This window comes from Choloepus didactylus, chromosome 4 (genome assembly GCF_015220235.1).
Source record: "Choloepus didactylus isolate mChoDid1 chromosome 4, mChoDid1.pri, whole genome shotgun sequence".
In the NCBI taxonomy this organism is placed as follows: Eukaryota; Metazoa; Chordata; class Mammalia; order Pilosa; family Megalonychidae; genus Choloepus; species Choloepus didactylus.
The window spans coordinates 69288970-69312381 of NC_051310.1; the positions used below are offsets into that span (position 1 = coordinate 69288970).

The 23412-nt window shown below is 39.3% G+C and overlaps 1 protein-coding gene across 3 annotated transcripts in view; it reads left to right on the forward strand.

Moving 5' to 3' along the window:
* Window positions 1-23412, forward strand: part of GABRB3 (gamma-aminobutyric acid type A receptor subunit beta3) — a 255256-nt gene that overhangs the window by 219056 nt on the left and 12788 nt on the right. For all 3 annotated transcript variants that reach the window (XM_037832818.1, XM_037832817.1, XM_037832819.1), the window contains 3 exons: window positions 254-391; window positions 16418-16570; window positions 21576-21820. In XM_037832818.1, coding sequence (XP_037688746.1) covers window positions 254-391; window positions 16418-16570; window positions 21576-21820 — 536 coding nt within the window. The remainder of the gene's footprint in view (window positions 1-253; window positions 392-16417; window positions 16571-21575; window positions 21821-23412) is intronic.

A 23412-nucleotide genomic window follows, 5' to 3' on the forward strand; every position in this document is an offset into this window, starting at 1 on the left:
CCTCTACTTCTGAACACCAGCTTGGGTGCAAATCAAACAGCAGAGTTCACAAGCATATCTGAAAGGTAGTCCTGTCCTCCAGTGACACTTCTGATAGAAAAGCACGTTAATCAAACCTTTCACATATAGGAAAGATGTCACTTCCAGTCTACTAATAAAAGTTCCTCTCAGCCTGCATTTATATGAAATGGAAGAGCTAGGAGAGATGAAATGGCTTCATGTTTCCCATGATCCTGCTTCTCTCTCCTGGCAGATGGCTACACCACGGACGACATTGAGTTCTACTGGCGAGGCGGAGACAAGGCTGTAACGGGCGTCGAGAGAATCGAGCTCCCCCAGTTCTCCATCGTGGAACACCGCCTGGTCTCCAGGAACGTGGTCTTTGCCACAGGTGAGTCCTGCTTCTGCTCCTAGGTCCCCACCAAGGTTCTCTAGCCGCACTGGCCTGACAATCTGCTCATGACACATGCTGTAAATCACTTACCATGGTATGTTGTCCAAAGATGTACTGTGATCAACAGTTCATCTTGATGCACACACCCCTTTTCTCCATAGCTAAAGGGAACCAGTAGTGTTGATGGGTAGGAAGGAGCAGCTGAGGAGATGCTTTCTGGAGCTGGCTATTGGAAACTTAAGAGTAAAGGAGAATTTAGCCAACTGATGTTTAATGATATAAGAGACTCTTGTCTCTGGGAAGCCAAGAGAACACTGATGGTCCTTGGAAATGGGAAGAAAGGGGAAAAAAGAAAGCCAGAAGGAAGTGGGCCCTTAAGTGGGGATGCGGACTCTATCCCTCCTCTCACACCACAACAGGACTTCTTATCCTTCTGGGAGAGCAGTCAGCTCCCAAGTTCCAGGGGCTTGGACACTACCCTCAGGGATGTGGCCATCTGCAATTTGTGCTGCCTCTTTAGGACAAAGCCATCTCTCCCAGGCATTCTCTAGTTCAGGCTTCCCTAGGTTTCACTGTCATCTTTGGTTCAGCTTTCCGAAGACTGATACTGTGTCTTCTGCTTTTCTTTCAGCTCTTGCTGTGCTTTTGCTAAACTACATCCATGTATGTTTTCTAATGATAATGTATTCTTCCTAAAATGCAATTCTCAATTATTGTTTATTGTGATTGAGATAAATGCAAGTGCTTTGTCACCCCTAAGGCATTCTGGGTTGAAAAAGCTAAGTGAAAGCTGAACTGGGACTCGTCCCCCTTGACTTTCTCCTGCAGGACAGTTTAAACAACAACCGTGGTGTAGAAATGAGCCCTGTGGCATCCCTGAAACCCACAGCCTGTTCTGTCTGCGGAGACCCATAGCTGCCCCTCCCCCCTTGGCCTGCTGAACTCCCGGTGATTCTCAAGCAGCCCCTCTGCCTCCCCACCGGCTCCACCCACTGCTTACTGTGATAAAGTCTTCAGAGACGTGTTATCCTTGGATTGCAGCTTCCAGGGAGGAGGAACCAGGCCTCTCCTGGTCATGGTTTTATGTCCCACCCCCCCAGCTTGCCTCACGCCTGGACTTCCTAGGCACGTGAATAGCGACAGTCCCTGGATACACGACCAGTGAGTAAGGGTCCTCACCAACTCCCTCCTCTCCAACCCCAGCGTCTAAGAGTCAGCCCTCATGACAACTATAGACAAAATCCTGAATTTTTAAGACACAAAGAGGATCACTTGCGCAGGGCTGCTGTGTACTCTGTCCCTGCAGTCCCCAGAGAGGACACGAGGAGGCGCTCACCTCTGGTGGGCACAATCTGCAGGCTGTGGGCTGAGCGTTCCTAGGTGACTTACAAGGAGCCGAGTTTCCACGACGAAGAGACTTGCCCTGTGGTGATTTGTACAAGAGGATGTATGACTTCTAAAAGTGCCACTCGAACTGTTCCATGCTCCAAGTACTATCAGCAAACGCTCTGCTCAAAACCCAGGGGTAGTCTCAGAGCAGAACTGTCCTGCCCGTTCCTGCCTTCCTCTAGGAAATTAAGAGATGCTGCCCCGAGGCACTCTCACTGCGTTTTCACGGGGCCCCATCAGAAAGTCTCAGGAAGTGCTGCCGGAGGGCACCTCCTTTCCAAGGGGAGCCATAGCTGCTAGCGCTTTTTTCTGGGTGCAGGTCTTCTCTGTTTTTTCTGTTAAGTATGCATATGTATATACCTGTGCACATTAATATGCATATGTATACATATCCTAAAAACACCTGGAGAAAACATGCACCCCAGGTATGGGGAGAATATGTGAACTATTCCTGGAGAATGCAATGTCACATATGGTTCTTTCCAGCACGTCCTGAGCCCCCACATTTCTCGGCACAGGGCTCCATGTCCTTCAGTCACAAAACCTTCCATCCCTCAAGGAGCTTGCACTTTAAAATTATTCTAATTCACCTACATAGGAATAAAAGGCATAAGTCACTTTATTTTTAAAATATTTTGAAATTAAATATTATATTAATTTATTTTCTTTTCCAAAAATCATCTGAATTCATGAGATTTTGATCAGTAAACTGGACCGAAGGACTTTCTAGCCCAAGACAGAATTCTCACAAAAGAGATTAAGAAAGAACAGAAGCTCTGGAAGTTTGTTTGGACAGTTAGAGTCAGGTGGAAGATCTAATGTGAGTCCATTCACCCCACTTTCCCTGGAGTGTGGCCCGCGGCAGCCTCCTTGGACAGTGGGTGGAGTGGGGAGGTGACACGAGCCCTCATGGGTGGCACGTTTCAGAAGACACTCATTGTCAGGGTCAGGCCAGGGGGATTTGGTGCCTCACTTGCCACACCCTAGTCCTGGGCCCCTTCTGTGGTTTTCTGCAGGCAGCAGCTCTAACCCATCTTCTGCGTGACCTGGGCCTAGAGGTGACTGGGCAGGGGGCCTATGCAAATGCAAACCATGAATATTCACTAAACTGCTGCCTTGAACAGGGCTAGGGCTGGACCTTGGGGACAGGGGTTGTCCTGAGAATTCTGTATAATTGTCAGTCAGGGTTCTCCAGAGAAACAGAGCCTACAGGATCTATATATGAAAAGAGGTTTTATTTTAAGGAATTGGCTCACACGATTGTGGGGATTGGCACGTCTGAAATCTATAGGGCAGGCTGGCAGGATGAAAATTCCGGTAAGCGTGAAGTTGCAGTCTCTGGGCGGAATTTCTTCTTCTGGAAACTCAGTTCTTTTTCTCTTAAGACCTGCAACTGATTGGATGAGGCCACCCACATTGTGAAGAAATGTCTCCTTTTCTTAAAGTCACCCGATTGTATTATGCTAATGCCATCTGTAAAATGCCTTCACGGCAACATCTAGCGCAGGTTTCCACCAAACGACTGGACACCATAACCTAGCCATGTTGACATAAAAATGAAGCAACGGAGGGGGGATGGAGGGGAACAGGGATGACCTAGGCTTGTGGGACACCTTGGTTTCAGTAAGATTCTCCAAGTGAGCAGGAATTAAGACTATTTCAATAAGAGAACTCACTTAAATATATTTTAGAGGTAGTATGTGTACACTATTTAAAAACTCACATCCTGGAGCCAAACGGTCTGAGCTTGAGTCCTCAGTCTGGAACTTTCTAGCAGGGTGAACTTTGCAAAGTTATTAATCCTCTCTAAAAAAAAGCAAGGTAGTCATAATATCCATGTCCTAGGGTTGTTGAAAGGATTACATGAGTTAATATAAAGAAAGGGCCTAGAACAATGCCCAGCCTACAGTCAGCACTGATTAGCTATCATTAAATTAAATCATATGGAACCAGGAATGAGGTATAGTCTGAGGGTTTGAGAATAAATGCTATAGTGGCTGACCAGTGCTACATATTAGAAATAATTGCACATGATGTAGCTGACTCTTCATTGTTTGTTTAAGGGTTTCTTAAAAGTAGGGGTTGTTCAGGGTTCATATTCGTATTGCCCACTCAATAAATACTTTGAAAATTGAGCAATTTTATTCAATTGAGAGAGGAATCCTATCATTACTAACTATATAATTAATCTAATCACATGAATAATTTGTATAAAATAGGTCAAATATAAATTCATGACTAAATACTCAAATATATAATGTACTAAAATATTATATTAAAAAAAATCCTTCATCTCTGTATCTGAGAGGAAATTAAGAACCTTTGCCCAGAGAGAGGGAGCTATGTTCCATAAGTGTGTTTTACAAACAAAGAAGTAGTTGTGTTGGTTAATATCAACAAATAATTATTTAGTTCCCACCATTACTTAGCAAAAATACATTGGAAAAAAGAATTTCAGACCCTTTACAACTCAAAAGAAAATGAGACAAGACTGCATACTTTAACTTCTAACAGCAATAATGGTATTCCATATAATTTGTATAGCACCTTGTTTTTAAGGACTTATGTCAACAAGTCAGATAAATAGATAAATCAGCCCCAGTAAAAATATAGGAAAACTGAAATTCAAGGAATGATAATGACTTGACCAAGTTTATACAATGAAGCTAGAAAAGACAAACAGGAATCCCTGATATATTTTGAGAAATTTTTGATATAGATTACAAAATTTTTCTGTTTAAGCTTTACTTAAATTATCATTTCCACATATTTACATGTATTCTTGTATGGATTCTTACAAAAAATGTAAATAACTACGATGAACCTTATATTTTGGGATAATTAAATGGCTCTTCTTTAATGCAACATTACGTTTGTGGAATCCATCCATGTCACTGCACATTTTTCTGATTGTGATCCATTTATGTTCCTTGGTATTCTACTGTGTAAACATTCCACAATTTATTTATACACTCTACTGCTGAAGGACATTGATAAATAATGCTATTATGAATGTTCTTACACATTTTTTTTGTGAAAATATGCAGCATAAATATTGGGTGTAGACCTAGAAGTGGAATTGTGAATGCCCAAATTTCATCAATTATTTCAAAGTGGTTATACAAATTTACACACAAATCAGTAATGCATGAGATTTCCCCTTGCCCCACATCCTCGCCCCACATCACATTGATGTGGAACTTGCCTGGTGTGTGATATCTCACTGTAGTTTAAATTTCCATTTCTCTGATTACTAGTAAGGTTGAGCAACCTTCTATTTTGGCTACTTGGAGATCCTCTTTTGTGAATTGCTTGCACAAGTCTCTTTTCTAAATTGTCTGTCTTATTAATTTGTAGGAGTTATTTATATATTATGGATGCATACTTATTATAAGGTATATATGTTGCAAAAATCTGTCATTTAGATCCACAGTCCATGTAGAATTGATTTTTTGTGTGAATGATGTGAAGTATGGGTCAGGTTTCACTATTTTCCCCAGCTCTATTGCTCTGCAGCATCATCTTTTTTCTAAACTGTGAGTGCATGGATCTGCTGTTAGGCTTTCTATTTTATGCCGTTGTTTTATTTATCTTTGTACCCTTACCTCGCAGCATTTATAGCTGTAGCTTTCAGAAAAGCAGATCCTTCCTTCTTGTTCTTTTTGTTTGCTATTGGCTTGGTTATTCTTAGCCACTTATATTTCCAGATATATTTTAAATTGGATCATTAATTTCCATTAAAATTGGTTTGGCTTTTTATTAAGGCTGCTTTAGTTAATTTGAAAAGTGGTATCTTCATAATTCTTCCTACTTGTGTATATTTTATCTTTCCACTTACTTAGGTTTACTTTAATTTCTCTCAACAACATTTTATAGATTTCTATGTAGGAATCTTGCACATCTTTGTTAAATTGTCCTAGGTATTTGATATTTTCCAATGTTTTTAAAATATAATTTTCCCTTTGTGGCTGACTTATAAGAATATAATGATTTTTTTTTTCTTTTTTAAATGAATATAATGATTTTTATTGAACAATAAAAAAATTCTTCCAATAATTTGTCTGGGATGGTCCTTTGACCTCTTCTCAAACAATGAAGAGAACTTTGTACACTTTAATTCCATATTTCCTCTTTCTTACTTATTATGCTATTTTATTATGTACCATAATTAAATATATTATAAACCCCACATGATATTATTGTTGTTAAATGCAGTAAATGTTCTTCAGTTTGGTATAATTATAAATATTCTCTTTTCTTTGGGATTCATTTTCATTTTTACAAGTCCCCATAGGTAAATTATTTTTTCTGCCTAAAAAGGAACATTTTAAAAATATTTTATTTAGTGTTGGTCTCCAGGCAACAAATTTCTTCAAGAATTTTAAAAATCTGAATATGATCTTATATCATATTTATTCTCATAGAATGTATCTGCTGGTTATACAATTTTTGGTTGGCATTTTTTTCCTTCTGCATTTGAAGATATCATTTCTTTGTCTGGCTTCCATTGTTTCTCTTGAGAAGGCACTTGTTGGTCTAATTAGCACTACTGTGAAAATTTTTCTCCCCCCTCTAGAGACTTAAACTTTTTTCTTTTGCTTTGTTTTTCATCAGTGCTATTATGTTGTGCCAAGGTGTGACTTCCTTTATAATTATTGTTACTGGGGTTTATGGTGCTTCTTCAGTCTTTGGCTAAGGCCCTTCTACAGTTTTGAAACATTGACAGCCATCGTCTCTTCAAACATTTCTTTTTTTAAAATGCAATTTTATTGAGATATATTCATACACCATATAATCCATCCAAGTATACAATGGCTCAAAATATCATCATATAGTTGTGCATTTATCACCACAATCAATATTTGAACATTTTCATTACTCCAAAATAAAGAAAAAAGAAAAATAAAAAGGAACATCCAAAATATCCCATACCCCTCAACCCCCCTATTATTTACATATATTTTTGTCTTTATTTTATTACTCATCTGCCCATACACTAGATAAAGGGAGTGTCAGTCACAAGGTTTTCACAATCACACAGACACACAATAAAAACTATACAGTTATGCAGTCATCATCAAAAATCAAGTCTACTGCATTACAGTTCAACAGATTCAGGTATTTCCTTCTAGCTATTCTAATACACCAGAAACTAAAAGGGAATATCTATATAATGCATAAGAATAACTCCCAGAATGACCTCTTGACCCTATTTGAAATCTCTTAGGCACTGAAACTTCAATTTGTTTCATTTCTTTTCCCCTTTTTGGTCCAAGAAGGCTTTCTCAATCCCACTATGCCAGGCCCAAGTCCATCCCTGGGAGTCATGTCCCACGTAGTGGGGAGGGCAGTGAGTTTATTGGCAGAGTTGGCTTAGAGAGAGAGGCCACATCTGAGCAAGAAAAGAGGTTCTCTGGGGTTGACTCTGAGACATAATTATAAGAAGACTTAGCCTCTCCTTTGCAGGAGTAAGTTTCATATTGCAAGCCCAAAGATTGAGGGCTTGACTTATTAAATTGGGAGTCCCTAATGCTTGCAAGAATATCAGGCATTTCCCAGATGTGGAAGTTTAATATCTCCACATTTTTCCCCTAGTCCCTCAAGGGAACTTTGCAAATACTTTTTTATTTTCTGCCCAAAATACTCTGGGATGTTTCAGGGTAATACACAAACATTGATTTTGTTCCATTTTATTTCCCTCTTTTAAGATTCCAGTTGCATATTAAATCTTCTCACTATGTCTTCTATATGTCTCACCCTCCATTCTGCATTTTTCACCGTATTTTTGCCCCATGATTCACTTTGGAAATTTTCTACTGACTTACGTATCAGTTCAAAATTCTCTTCTCATTTGTGTCTAATCTGCTATTATTATCCATTGAAAAATTGTAGAAAAATTCAAAGCCTATGATGATTTTTTCTTTCTTTGGAGCAGATCTATGCTTGCTCCTGTCAGGGAGCTAGAGACATTCACAATCCAGGGTAAGCTGCATCCACTTTCTGGGATTTGGGTAATTGAGAGTTCAGACTCAGGCTTTGTGCATGCTGGATGCTTTCTGGTTTATCTTTATATCTTGGGAAAAGCTCTTTTGGGTCCCAACCCAAAGTGTAAGAGGCTTTAATTTGTCTCTCTTTCTTAATGGTCTCTTTCTCTGGTTTTTGCTCCCCCTGGCCCATGAGTCTGTCAGATGTTCTGCTTAGCTTCTCATCTTATGTCTTCTAGACTCTGCAGCTACTGAAATGTGGGGTTCACCTCTCCCAGCTTCCTTCTCCTCCCAGATGTTGGCCCAGATTTTTACTGGCTTGTTATCTCTGATGCCTTCAAGGATATGTATTTAAATTTTGTCCATTTATTTCTAGTAGTCTCCAGGATAAAGGTTATGTAGTCCACAATACTTGTGTGGTTTATTTTTTTACCCCTATTTATTTTTTCGAAAGAATTGGTAATTGTGTCAATAGTTACTTCTTATTGCGTTTGGGATATTAATACGGGAGAGTAAAAAGAAGAACATTTAGGTAACATTTCTCAAAATCATATTTCATCAGAAAATATAAATTATTTAATTCTGTATTTTTCTTAAACCATTAAATAGAGGTAACATTTATCCACAGCAGTGTGCTATAGAGGGAAGTGCTTTAAAGCTGAAGTCAAGAAACATGACTGTAGAACTAACAGCCTATGAAAATGTGAGCAACGTGCTTGAATAGTGACAAGGTAAAGGATCAGGTTAAAGAAATACTGAATTAAATATATTTCAACAAATACTGTCAGCCAACAATCAGCGAGCCCCTTAAATATCTCTCTGGTTGCAGGGACAACCAGACTGTGCGGGCTTTTGTAGTGGTCCTGTTGTGTGCCCTGTTGACCAGCAAAATTTGAAATGTATAGTTCATCCTGAATCTGAAGTTTACTCATAACTTTTTAGTTTTCTATGAGCTGAAGGGGTGAGACTTTGGCTATATATGGAGAACAGATTTTTTTTTTTTAATGTGCTTCTTAAATTATGTGGTGTTTTTCTTTCTCTTCCTTTTTCTGGGGTATATTTGGACAGTGATATATTCTAACTTTAATTCAAAATACTTCTGCCAAAAATGAATGATTATGACTCATTTCAGTAAAGATATGTGAATTTTATATTCTTCAAAAGTTAATTTTCAAAACACTGTTTTGCTTCCTCACTAATGATTATGACAAGCTATGGATTTCTTTTAAGTCTACACTTCCCACTGTTAATAAATGCACTTAAGTTTCTCTAGCATCTATTCATGAAGCCAAAGCTTTAGTTTTTACAAAACCAAATCCTTATAATGACATAATTGCCCACTGGTTCTGTTAATGATATCTACCTTAGGACTAGAGGAGAATGTATATGGAATGTTAAAAGAAGAGAATGCAGTCTGTATCTCAATTACACTTTAATTTAATGCCAAATTCCATAAATGCATTCCCACCCTTTTTCCCCATTGTTTTTCTTAGAATAATTTGTAGAGACCAGTTACTGAGGTTACTAGTGAGACACCACCCTTAGTTCCCCAGTTCAAGACGGCAGGACCACAGCTAGACGCACCCCTAGTGTCACAGGGGAGCTAGCTATCTCATCTTGTTGCTGTGAAGCCAGCTTCCCTGGATGGTCTCTGACCTAGCAAACAAGTCTCGCTACTAGGAACTTTCCTAGGAACTTAGGTGCCCCACACCTCCTTTAGATTTCTTAGGAACTTTGGTGCCCCACTTCTCCTTTACAAAAATAATTCTTGCTTATCTTCATCTTTGGCATCTTTGGAATTGCATTTAGGATCTCCAGCAAAATTTTAAAAATATGTTCAGTGGTGTAACTCTTACATTCCAGAATCCTGGGCACAGAATATGCCATAGAGGGAGAAAAAGGAAAGGAGGAAGGAGCTTGCATTTATTGAGTGTGTATTTCAGTCCAGGTATTGTTTCATACTTGATATGAATGAAGCTACTTAATTCCAAGTAAGATATATGTAGTAGGTATATCATTTAAAATATAAAGCATACAAGTCAGTGGTATTTAGTATATTCACAGAGTTATGCAACCATAAACACAATCTACTTTAGAACATGTTCAACACTCTAAAAAGTCCTGAATGCATTAGCATTCACTCCCTACTGCCCCCTCCTCTAGCCCTAGACAATTACAATCTACTTTCTATACAGATTTGTCTATTTTGGACAATTCATATTAATAAAATCATTTAATATGTGGTTTTGTGTGACAGACTCCTTTCACTTAGTGTAATGTTTTCAATACTCATCCATGTTGTGTCCTTTTTAATGCTAAATAAAATAGCACTGCATACACATACCACATTTTGTGTATCCATTCATAAATTGTTGGATATTTGGATGGTTTCTGATCTTTGGCTATTATTAATAATGCTGTTATGAACATTTATGTATAAGTATTTGCATGAATTTATGTTTTCATTTCTCTTGGGTATATACTTAGGAGTGGAATTGCTGGTTCACATGATGATTCTATGTTTAACATTTTGAGGAACTGCCAGACAGTTTTCCAAAGTGTTGGCACCATTTTGCATTCCTACCATGAGGGTGTCAATTTGTCCAAATTCTTGACATTTGCTTTCACTGACTTTTTGTTTATAGCCAACCTAGTTGGTATATAGTGGTATTTCATTGTGTTTTTTGTTTCTTTTTTTTTTTCACTTTGCATTTTCCAAATGAGTAGTGATGTTGAGCATCTTTTCATGCACTTGTTGGCTATTTTTTTTTTTTATTAAATTCAGTTTTATTGAAATACATTCACACACATACAATCATCCATGATATACAATCCACTGTCCACAGTATGATAACATAGTTATGCGTTCATCACCACAATCTATCTCTGAACATTTTCCTTACATCAGAAAGAACCAGAACAAGAATAAAAAATAAAAGTGAAAAAAGAACACCCAAATCATCCACCCATCCCACCCCGTTTGTCCTTTAGTTTTTATCCCCATTCCTCCACTCATCCATACACTAGATAAAGGGGGTGTGATCCACAAGGTCTTCACAATCACACTGTCACCCCTTGTAATCTACATTATTATGTAATTGTCTTCAGGAGTCCAGACTGCTGGGTTGGAGTTTGGTAGTTTCAGGTATTTACTTCTAGCTATTCCAATACATTAAAGCCTAAGAGGTGTTATCTAAATAGTGCATAAGAATGTCCACCAGAGTGACCTCTCGACTCCATCTGGAATCTCTCAGCCACTGAAACTATTTCGTCTCATTTTGCATCCCCCTTTTGGTCAAGAAGATACTCTCAGTCCCACGATGCTGGGTCCACATTCATCCCCGGGAGTCATACGCTGCATTGTTATTGGCTATTTATATACCTTCTTTGGAGAAACGTCTGTTGAAATACCTTGCTTATTTTTAAATGTGGTTATTGGGCTTTTTATAAGAGGTTTTAAAGTATTCTGGGTAACATGTTTCTTATTGTTTTTATGATTTGAAAGTAATTTCTCACATCCTCTGGAGTGTCTTTTCACTTTTGTAATGGTGAAATAATTTTTAATTGTGATGAAGTCATCCAATTTATCTATTTTTTTCTTTGATTGCTCGTGGTAGGAGGCATTCTGCCCTGGTTTCATACACAGGATTCTGAGGGTTTGATAGGTTAGTCAGCATCTTAAAGGATCTTCCAAATAACAGTGACCTAACCTGAATCCTCAAACATCCTGTTCTTGGCCTGACATCATGTCATCCAACTCTGATTCTACTGTGGAAGATAAGAGGGGGAGTTGTTGCCTGGAGGAGACAACCCTTGAAGGAGTCCTTGAACTCCAGCCGTGTTTTCTCTCTCTCATCACCTTTCTTTCATGGATTTTTTTAAACAGATGATACTTCAAGTGTTTAGTAAAGAAATGAGAAAATCCATGTATTTATGGTGAAGCAAGCTGATATTTTAGTAACTACAGAAAAGCTGGGGCACGTACGCTATGACTCTCTCCTTTATCACCTTATATCTAGATCCACATTTTTAGTAAGTTCTTCAAAAATATTAAAGCCTTGGGGAGTGACGTTAATTTAGGTGGATTAGAGATTGAGATCCTTGTATTGGGCCACTACTTTTAGTGCATCTGGAAAGAAAGGGTTGTGATCAGCATCTTTCAAGGGCTGGTTTTGCCAAGGAAGCCCTGAATTGGAACAGTGCACTTGTGTTTCAGGGACGGTGTCTCTGTCAGTCCAGCATCCAGTTGGGAACCTCTGCAATGGCACACAGGCTCCAGGAATTCTGAGCTCTTCTATTGTAATTTTTAAGCTCCTGTTGCTGTTTTGAAGGGTATGACTTGGTGCAGCTGACTTGCTACTTCTCAACTTTAAAGTATTAGCCACTAGCTATGATCATTTTGGAAGTTTTCCCCACAGATACAGCATACATCATGTCGTTCCTTCCTGCCTGTGAAAGGACCTTGCCCAACAGATGCTACAAAAAGACTTTTACAAGTCCTTTCAGCTGCACATATAGTGGCAAAAGCCTTTTCCCCTCCCAAAAAGCAGATCTTGGTGTCTCTGATACTTCCTATATTTAGTAGCATTCCGAGGTCTCTGTCTTGTGGCATCTTTGAAGGTACTTCTTGGGCCCTGCTCAGTCCTCCTTCCCAACCATCAGTATCATAACTCAGGTACACCAAAACCTCTGTTCACTTCACTCCACCCTTGAACCTCTCGCGTATTTTTGTGTCTCCAGTATTGCACTCACCTCAGTTTGTCCAAAGTCCGTTCTGTAGGACTCTCTCCCTGGCATTGATTAGGAGCAGGCTGAGGGAATAGACTATATCCTCATTCATCTTTGTCTTCTCCACTCGCCATCTCCAGCTCGGAGGCTGGGATGGGATGAACACATGCTGAACATGTAAACATCCTGCTGATTTGAAGCAGCATTTCACTTTTCACAAAAAGAACGTATTTACTAAGTGAAAGAGTATGAAAAATGGTATTTTCTCTTCCTTATAAGCTCTGCATTAAATGAGCATTTGGTGAATTGCCAGAGATTAAGACATTTTTGAGATTGGATTGGTATTCCCTTGCTCAAGGTCTCTAATTATCTTCTAAATGTTTGACTTTACCGTCATGTTATTGGCCTCCCACGTTGCTGGGTGCAAATATTCACAACATAGTTTCAGCTGTCCTTCATTGCATCAATGTCAACATTTCACTTTACTGGGAATAGTTTCCCTGAAGAAGATCTACTTTAGAGAATGTTAAGGAAGTTGGAGAAAAGAAAGCTGGAGAGCGTGGTAGATGGGATTATCATTCAAAACCGTTTGCTGCCTTGCTACCTTTCCCTAGGGGAGGATGATGCTTTCCCACTCCCATGACATAAGGATTGGCAGTACAGCTTGCTCTGGCTGATGAAGTGGAGGGGAATTTTGTATGGCACATCTGTGAATGCCCTTTCCCTCTGACACAGTGTCCAGCAGTGTCCAGACAGAGGAATCTAAGTGGGTATGTTACATGAGAAACAAACAGAAAATTTTGTTGTTGTAAACTACTGAAATTTGGGAGGGCCATTTCCAACAGCATAATCCAACTTTTGCTGACCAATACACATATTATTCCTGGGTATAATGGATATAGTGAGATGTATGTGAATCAAGGAGAAGCAAATGATAAGTGATAAGAAAGGCATTTGTTACTGGCCTTTTCCATGGCATTTCCAAGCTAAGATTCAATAAAGATTTTGAATGTTTTGAATATTAAACTCACTAAGGAGTCAAATAAATAAACCAAATAGTCCTATTTTCATTCATTCAGCATACAGAAATATTTACTGATAACCTATGATGTATTAGACATTTACCTAGGCATTGTGGTATTTATAATCTACATTACATCACAAACTCTGCTTGGGGGTCTATACAAGTTGCTAAGGAAGACTGTACCTTTCTAAATATTAATAATTACACTTATAATGAGAAACAAAAACTCAAGAGGGTGATCATTCATGTTTGGAAGGAAGAAGAAGAAAGGATTTGTGGGAGTGTAGTATTTGATTAAGGCCTTGAAGTTTATATAAAGGAAGAAATTACTTAAGGAAGGAACAGTGGATGTGAAGGAGAAGAGGTAGGAAATATGGACAATTAGCTTGGGGCAGTGAGAATCCTCTTTGGCTAGAAAATGTTACACTTAGTTTGGAGATGTGGTGAGTAATAAAACTGAAGTTAATTTGGGGAAAAATTGCAGTGAAACTAAAATTCCTATATGAGTCTTTTGACTTTTATGGGAAGCAAGAAGCCACAGAAGATTTTGGGTATGGGCTGCCAGTGAGGGTCAGAGCTGTGCCTCAGGAATGTATGGGCCCAGTGGAGGGCTGGGGACCTGGAGATGGCTAAACCTTGATGAGGCTCTCACCCAGCACAGAGGCACTTCATATTCGTGATCCACTTACATACAGAATGTAATAAATACCATAGAGTGTCTCAAATCTATTTGAAGGAACTCTTATAACATTAATTCTCTTGGAAACATTGGTTATTTTTTAGGGAACAAAAATCAATGTACATCTTCACGTCATATCAAACACTGAATAATTGCCGATCCTCAAAATAAGTTCATGGCTAAGTCTCTACTGTGAGCTTTTCTAAGCCTAAAAACAAGTTTTAAATAACCTCAAAGAGAAATGACAAGGATAGTTTCAACTATATGTAAAAATTTAAGTATTTATATGTCTTTTACTCAAATGCATCAAAAGTTGTAAAACAAACAATAAATGCTTGCAGAGAATACAAACAAGGATCTCTATAAAAAACATAGAAGTGGTAAAAATAAGAAAAATGCTTAAATAACATAATCAGGTAATTTATGAAATTAAATACAGAGAACAAACAAACATATAGGAAGTATTTGATTGAAAGGACAAATGTTTCCAATGGGAATTAGCAAAAAATTATTTTTAAAAGGTGTTATGCAATGTTTGCAAGGTGAGATAGACTCTTTTATAAAGTATGATAGTGGCAATACACATTGGTATGATTCTTGCAAAGTTATTTGACAATATGTATTAGAAGTCTTAAACACTGGCTTAGCAATTCCTGTTTTGGAACATTCATCCTAAAGAAATTAGTCTAAATATAGCAAAAGGGCTTTGCTTAAGATACTTTAAATAGTATTTGATAGTTTAGAAGACATAGAAATAATCTAAATCTACAGCATTCATGAATATGTACTTGTAAACTATGGAATATGTGTATATATTTGATGGTAAATCAGGAAAAATTTTAAATTGTGTTTATAAAGAACTTGTATCTACTATGAATATGTTTATGCTGTGATGACAATATGGTATATGCATTTTATCAGAGTCATGTAAAACTTGCCAAACAAAACTAGAGGAAATTTTAAGATTGACAGCCCTTACGTGCTGGGTCAAGAAGGTGATTTTTTTTTTTGTCCTTTATATCCTTCTGGCTGAAAATATGGTTGATTCTAAAGTAAGAGGCCTGGAGATATATGTCTTTCATCTTCTACATAGAGGCAACTGTTGCAGTAATATGAGTCAATCTGACTGCTAAAGAAAAGAATGCAGGGATAAAACCAGAAAACACAAGGGCAGAGTCTAGAAAATGCACACATTAGTTTTCAGGAGGAAAATGAGAGCCAGTCAGGATGAAACAGAAGGCAGTCAAGAAAAGCAGGGTCTCTGGAAGCTTAGAATGTAAGCAGTCTCAAGGAGGAGAGGCCTTCTGTCAACGGGGTGGGGGAGTGTCAAGAAATTTGACGACCAGAGACGGTCATTAGGTTGTCGCTGGCTGACCTTAAAGCAGCTTCATTGGAATCCAGAAGTGAAGGAGCTTAGAGAACTGCAGCTGATAAAGTGGACCGCTGAAATGGACAGGGGTAAACGGGGACCATACTTGCCTAAACAAAAGAGAAAAGGTAAATATAAAATTAAATGTGGCATAGCAAATGGGCTGTCTTCTCAGTCTTTAACGGTGGTGGTGGTGGTGGTGGAGGAGTTCCGACATGTGTTAAGTAGGATGTACACATCTGAGGATTACCACTGGGATTCACACACAAGAAAACAGACACAGGCTTCTCCAGGACTCTCGAGTGCCTTTTCTGTGCTCAGAGCAGAGGCTCTCTCTGCTTGTTCTGATCCTAGAACCACGTTTCTGCTTGTTTCAGGGTGGCCCCTGAACCATACCCCTAGATCTGCATCGATGCCTCCAACAAGCCCTTCAGCACAAAGGGTCATTGATGAGACAGTCCATGGGCTGACAATCAGTCAAAACCATTTTTTTCCAGAAAAGCCTGAGCCCAATATCCTTGTTGACAATGGAGAATAAAGGGACAGTCATTAAAAGATAAGCAAGATTTGGGGCACTGTTTTGTATTTGAAGCTAAAAACTTTCCCACAGTTTTCCCAGGGATTGCTCTCGGTGGAACCTGAGCCTTAGTAGTTTATCCCCATCATTACCCTATAAACAGGCTGAAATACCCCACCCCTCCGTGGGCGCCTATAAATACAGTGAAGCAGACAGACGCGCACTGCGACTTCGCAGTGCCCAGGGCATCAAACACGTGCTCCCTTATGCAAATCAAAGGAACTACTTTGCCTTCTTTTTGCCAGTGCAGTGACCCTTCTGTGTTCCCCTTAGGCGCGTATCCTCGACTTTCTCTGAGCTTTCGGTTAAAGAGAAACATCGGATACTTCATTCTTCAGACTTACATGCCCTCCATACTGATTACGATTCTCTCATGGGTGTCCTTCTGGATCAACTATGACGCATCTGCTGCGAGAGTCGCCCTCGGTATGTGTCGTTCTTAAGTCACATCTAGAATGTAAAGTAACCATATTATTACAGTATTAAAGCGGAGTTCAGAGGCTACAGTTCAATTACCACTTTTTGATATCATGACACCAGTTTTGCCAAGAGAGTCACATTTTCTCTTGAAACACTAATTTCATGCACAGTTCCCTTGATGTGTTAATTTAATTATAAGGCTCAAATGTGAGTTTTCATGCCCATGAAAGGGAAAATATGCTTGCCGAGTACTTGCACAATAAGACTATTTTTTGACACTAATTTTAAAGCAAGGATTAACATTTCCTGTTCAAAATTATTCTGGGGCCCAGAAAAAAGGCTTGATTAATTGTGCATTCTTCTTTTTTAAGTGAGAAAAATAGGCAAATATTATGGCATGTAATTGGAATTATACGATTTAATGAGCATTAAAATGTGTGATTAGAATCTGAGTGATTCCTAAGAACTCTGATGATCTTTTCTAGCCACTGGTCATTTGACAATTAGATAATTAGAGTATGTACAATATACACTACAGATTATAATATTATTTTTCAATTTTTAAGGAAAGGCTTATATTTTAAGAAGCATTATTTTCTATTGCTAATTATTATGAAACTGTATTAACAAAGTAATCATGTAAAGCATGAACTTCAGATAAATACAGGGTTGAAGAGAAATTTCTCAGTCCATCCTCTTCTTTAGGTAGAGTTAAATTTAATTCCTGAAAATGCGATTATCGGTACTACTTGGAAAAGAATTACCAACACATTTGATGGTAAAGTAGTTTGCAGGTAACCATAAAAATTCAGGCTCCAGTTATCCCCTTATGTCCTCCTTTCCCTGTTTAGCCAAGACTTTAAGCTGATTAACATTTTTTTCTAAGAGAATATGTATATATGTATGCATGTGGATCTCTGGTTTAGACCCACAAATATGTGACTTGCAAAGTTGCAATAGAGATTAAATTTTTCCTAAGAAAAACCACACAGCTATGAATTAAGAAAACCAGGAACTATTCCTAAAGGTGTTAGGCAAATGGAAAAAAGGTCTTAAGAAGAATAAAGTATCAGAAAAACCAATAATGCTATATTAATTGTAATGCATTTCTAATGATATTAGTAAAAAAAAGTCTCTAAAAAATAATCTCCAGGATTTCTCTATAGCCTGGAGAGGTTACCCAACAGCCTCAGTCCTTCGGGTGGGTTTTACTTTTTTTTTTTAATGTTATTAGATTACTCTTTGTTAAACTACTTTCTCTTTTCTCAACTGGAAAATTCAGGGAGATAAAATGAATTTACAGGGGCAGATCCAAATTTTGTGGCACTAGTAGCTTATACAATTTTGGAAACTCTTTTTAAGAAAAAGAATATAAAATGTACAAATAGAAATTGACCTCTCCCCACCCTGTGCAGATGGAGCCCTGGAGCTGCCTCAGTGAATTTGTCTTCCCTGAAATAACCAGAGAAATCTAAATACCAAAGAACCAGGGTTATATGTCATCCCTAGGAGTGAGGTGTTCTGAAAAAGTGAATTTCTGAATTTTCTGGTTATAGAAAATCTATAATTGTCTTCCACCATATTAAATAGATAATCTATCTGTAGTGGGTTCCCTTCAGCCCAACCTCATTGCACTATACGAACGTCGATTCTACTTTTTTGTAATGTCGCAGCATTATTATCGTAAGCCTACATCATCCGTCTGGAACTTTGCTGGGACCAAAGAATGGTCTGGCTGGAGTGACCAAGGCTTTGCCACTGAAAGAGAGGGCTAGATGAACACCAGGGCCAGAGGGACACCGTAAGTCTGGGAGGTAGGAGTAAGAGGCGGAAGTGAGTGGGGATTTTGCCAACATCAAGGGTAACCTGAGGCTGGAGATCTAGACGGCAGTAGAGGTCCTCGGGCCGCAGAATCTGGGCAGACGAGTGGCGAGTCCAACAAGCCCCAGCTCTAGGAGTGTGACTGCAGCAAACTCATTCTCTCTGCCCCTCTTTGCTCGTCTAAGACATGGTCTCTGAATCTGTGTCTGCATATATCGGGTAACATCACTTGGCTAACTCAAAGTGTAAGGAAAAGGATATTATAGGGTCATGAACACTGAATACAGATAACGCAAACAACAGCAGCAACATCACCACCACCGCCAATAATAATAATGGCTAAAAACATACAAATACCTTTGTGCCAGGTTCTCTGCTGAGGACACTGATGTAGTTACCTTACCTTATCTGCAGAAGATCCGTATCAGAATAGGCAGTATTATTACCCCCATTTTACAGATCAGGAAATTGAGGTACAGAGAAGCTAGGTAAATGGCACAAGAATATAATTATTAAATGGCAGCAGAAAAATTTCAATCCAGTGAGTCAAATTCTAGGGCCCTCTCCCTTAACCGCTACAGCCAATTCCCAAAATGTTGATAGACATTCTATGGAAGAATTATTTGGTCCAGTATGTTGTCAAAACCATGGGTTAAAAAAAAAAATTAAGCGAGGTTTGCTACCATTATTACTATTGTGGGATCACTCAGAACCTTTTAGAGGCTCCTTAAGATGCCATGACTAGAATTTGGAGGTCTTTGTTTGGAGAAATCACCCCAGCCCCAGCCAAAATAGCTTGTCTTGTATCATTGCTTGTGTCCATCCTAAATGGCCACACTGCGATCTTTGCACCTTATTCCTAAACGAGGTCAGAACCAGGCAGCTTCTGCAGAGGATGCTTGGCAGAGACCTCCAGGGACACTATCCCTTCGACTCGGGGTGCTGTTGGGCCAGAGTTGTGTTGTGGAGATTTGAGGCCTGTTCCTGCTTCTCCTAGCAGGAAGGAATGCAGACACCACGGGCAGCCACCTGCTGTCCTGCAGTACAGAAGGCGTCCCCCATAGAGAGAGAAGTGATGCCAAGGCAAAGCTGTCAAGAAAGACTAGAGGTTCCTATGAGGGCGCATCAGCAAGCAATTTTCAGGAGTTACATTTAGACTTCTCAACAGCCCCAAATGATCATTACGAACACTTCGAGGCTCCTTCCAGTCACCCCTCTCTCTGGCAGGGTGGGCTTTGGGCCTGGCCATGTGGTTCTACAGGATGGGCTGTGGCCCACCACAGTCTGCCACTGTCCATGGTGTTCTAGATGGAGAAAAAAAAACTATAGAAGGAATTTGGAAAATGCAGTGGTCTTGTGCTCATGTGAGTAAAAACTAGAAAGACCAAAACACTCCCTTTGAAATCTTATGGCATGCATGTCCATGCAAAAGAGTCACCTGCAGAGGAGAAGCAACCAGTAAAGCTAAACATTTAGGCTTCCCAGATCCATTCTGGAACTGAAAAAAGGCAATGGGAGCAAACTTACAAAATTTTGGAAACATGGTGAGAACACATTTTTTTTTAGCACTTGCATGGTGTTTTTATATTTATGTGTAAATTGCAATTATCCCATTGCCACTTAAAATTTAAAAAGTCCTAAGCTGCCTATGAATGATATGTTTAACGGAGAAGCTTAAAATATTCTGAGGTCTCAGATTTCAGCATATTCAGTAAGCAATCCGGTTTGCAGTTTTATATAAAAATTGTCTCAGCTCAGTTCTCTTCTATTCTTTTAATACCAGTCAGAGATCAGGTGGAGAAGGGCCCTCTGTTTGAGTCATGCATCTGGGCTCTCTTCCCCATTCAATGGGTGGCCCATGGGGTGGGCTGAGCTCTGCACCCTGAATGGGGAGGATGGCTCCAAAATCCAGAGGAAATCAGTCCCTTCTTCCAAACCCTCACTGGATTGCTGGGAACATGCCTGAATGTCAGAAATGTGCATCTGGTGAGGTCTGGGTGGAAGTGATCATAGTTCTGGGCTTAGGCTCTGCCACAGAGCCTGTATCCCGGAGCTCTGACCTCTCAGAGAGCACAGCCTCCTATCCTCAGATGCATCGTTGGTTTTGATAGATGCTGTGGGTGTTGGCCCATGGCTAAGCTTACCTCTTGCACAGCAGAAAGGAAGTGCTTCTCTTCACTGGGTCCCGCAAGACACTTTCAGTGGCATCTGTTGCATTGGTTTAAAGAGCTCACACTTTGGAGCTGCCTGGCTTCCTAGAGACGTACTAATATTTCAAAAAATGTCTCCAAGGAGCATGTCAGCTGGAGTAGTTTCTGTCCCTACAATAAGTAAGTGGTCCATGCCTTCCTGCAAGTGTGGCTTAACTCAAGTCAACAAGTCTCACTAACTGATTTGCTCCCTGATCTCTATGGCTTCAAAGGATTGACACTGAATCTTTGTATAGCAAGAACTGTGTCCATTGTTGTGGGAGAATTGCAAGATGTGGTTCCCTGTCCTTCTGTGCTTCTAGAGACTAAACTTAGCTTCTATCAGGGAAATGGTGAGACCATTCATACGATGCTGTGCAAAGAATTCCAGCATAATAACATTCCAAAAAAAATGAACGTGGTCAGTTGCCCCAGGATATGTTATGATTGTACACTTGGAATAAAATCATTAAACTTTAACGTTTACAAGTATTTCCTGAGCAGCTTGTGTTCAAGTCTCTTTCGTCAATGCAGAGGGAAGATACTCTGTGAGATAATCTACCCTCAGGAGCTTTTACTCAACTATTCCTTTCTCTTTGAACTCAGGACTGGATCACATCCTTAATAATTAAAAAAAAAAATAAATAAACATTGCCACATTCCTCTTACTTCATTTCTTCCTGGGAAGAATTGTTTTCTTAGGCCTGGGGATCTCACTGAGCTCTTTGCTGCTCTAAATCTCTTTCTACTCTCAAAACTCTTCTCTTCATTGGCAAGGTCCTGTGGAGTAAGCCCCTGCCCAGTTTACCTCCTTTGGAAGGGAGGTGTGACACATTCTGCTCAAGTGACATTTTTACGCTCTACTGTATTTCAATTGCCCAATAATATTCCACCCGTTTTCCTCAACTAAATCAAGCTGCTTGAGAACATATAAAAGGGCGATGAAAAAGGAAGGACAACACAGCCAAGGGTAACCTTTCACCCTTCTGTTTCTTTTTTAGGGATCACAACCGTGCTAACGATGACAACAATCAACACGCACCTTCGGGAGACTTTGCCCAAAATCCCTTACGTCAAAGCCATTGACATGTACCTGATGGGCTGCTTTGTCTTTGTGTTTCTGGCCCTTCTGGAGTATGCCTTTGTCAACTACATTTTCTTTGGAAGGGGCCCCCAAAGGCAGAAGAAGCTTGCAGAAAAGACAGCCAAGGCGAAGAACGATCGTTCCAAGAGTGAAAGCAACCGGGTAGGCCCTTCATTGCCTTGAATTTCACGGACACCACCTTCCCCCTAAAAGCTAAGGAATTATTATATTTACTTCTGCGACCTTTGAGTAGGAGTTGTGTGGTCTAGCTGGTCATAATCTGACAAGTTTCCACACACAAGTCACTGAATTTTATATAAAGCCAAAAATTAGTGCAGAAGCTGGAGATACCAAAATTTCCCTAGTTCCCTTTAAAAAGAACAGAGTATGTGAATGCCAGAAATAATGAAACTCTGGAGTGTGGTGCCTGACCCTGGCACACAGAAGCATTTTTCCAAAATGTTTAAATATTCATTTGGTTGCAAAATTACAAATTTGATTATCCAGCATGCTGTTTTTCCCAAGGAGTGTGCAGAACACTCTCTTATCCACTCAGGTCCCATGGTTAAACATCCCTAGCATGAAAAGAGTGAGCAAGGAAGGTGCAGGTGTTCAGGCAAGATGCTGCAACCTGGTTTTGTTCTGTTAAAAATCCAGGAAGACCTCACAGGTCATTAGGAAGTCTCTGGATGCACTCCCCACGGCAGAGAATGAATCGGGTCCACGCACTTCCAGCCCAGCCTGATTTGCTGTCACACGCTTCCAATTACAAGATAACCTGATGTCATTTCTGATTATTTCTAATGAAAGCAATCTGTTATTGCAGTCATAAACAGTATTTTAGCAACAGCACATTCTAGATTTTATCCTTTTTTCTTTTCTCCTTCTACCTCCTTCATCTCATCAAATCCTCAAAACTATGTTCTCACCAGTTTACACGATGGGTTTGTTCCCACATTGCTTTGTTTTTTAATTCTTCTTGTTAACTTATCTATGTCTTAAGCCCGGAGGGTTTTCCCACTCCTTCTTGATCTCTCAATGCCACCGTGTGTCTGTGATCCCACAAAGGAGTGCAGTGAGCTCTTTGGAGTATTGGCTTGGTGCACCTTCCCAGGAGCAGGACTTGATAGGCATATAGCATTCAAGAAGGAATGGTTGCACGGCAGATGAATGTGGATGGCTTTTTTCTTTTCAGCAAAACATGGAGTTGATCAAAGAAATCTAGACTCTGTGAATAAAACCAGGCTTTCCACATGCAAAATTATTCTGAATTTCTTACTGAAAAATGTACCCACCCCCCTATGCCATTATGCTGCTAAGTCAGCCTGCATCCTACTATTACACACCATGCTTTGGTCATGCTGTTTCCAAGGAAACGGGAATTCACTTGTTATTGTTCCCATCACACAGATACACAATACACATAATGCTATTTTTTTTCCCAAATTCCCTACTACAAGTCCTCTTCATTTAAACAGGTTATATATTTTTTCCTTTCTTCTAAATGAGATTGTTTAGAATTGTCTAATGGTTGTGCTGCAGAAATACCATTTGAATGCAAAGTTTAAAATTGAAAAAAAAAACACACACACACAAAAAAACCTCCAACATCCACAGGGAAAAATTAGCAGAAAGTAGAGAGAATATATAAATCAGATGCAGAGGAAAATTTCAGTTTATTATGAGGCCATTTTCATTGTTTGTTTTTCTGAAAAAATTTTTTTCTGTTTTCCCAACACTTTTAAAACATTTAC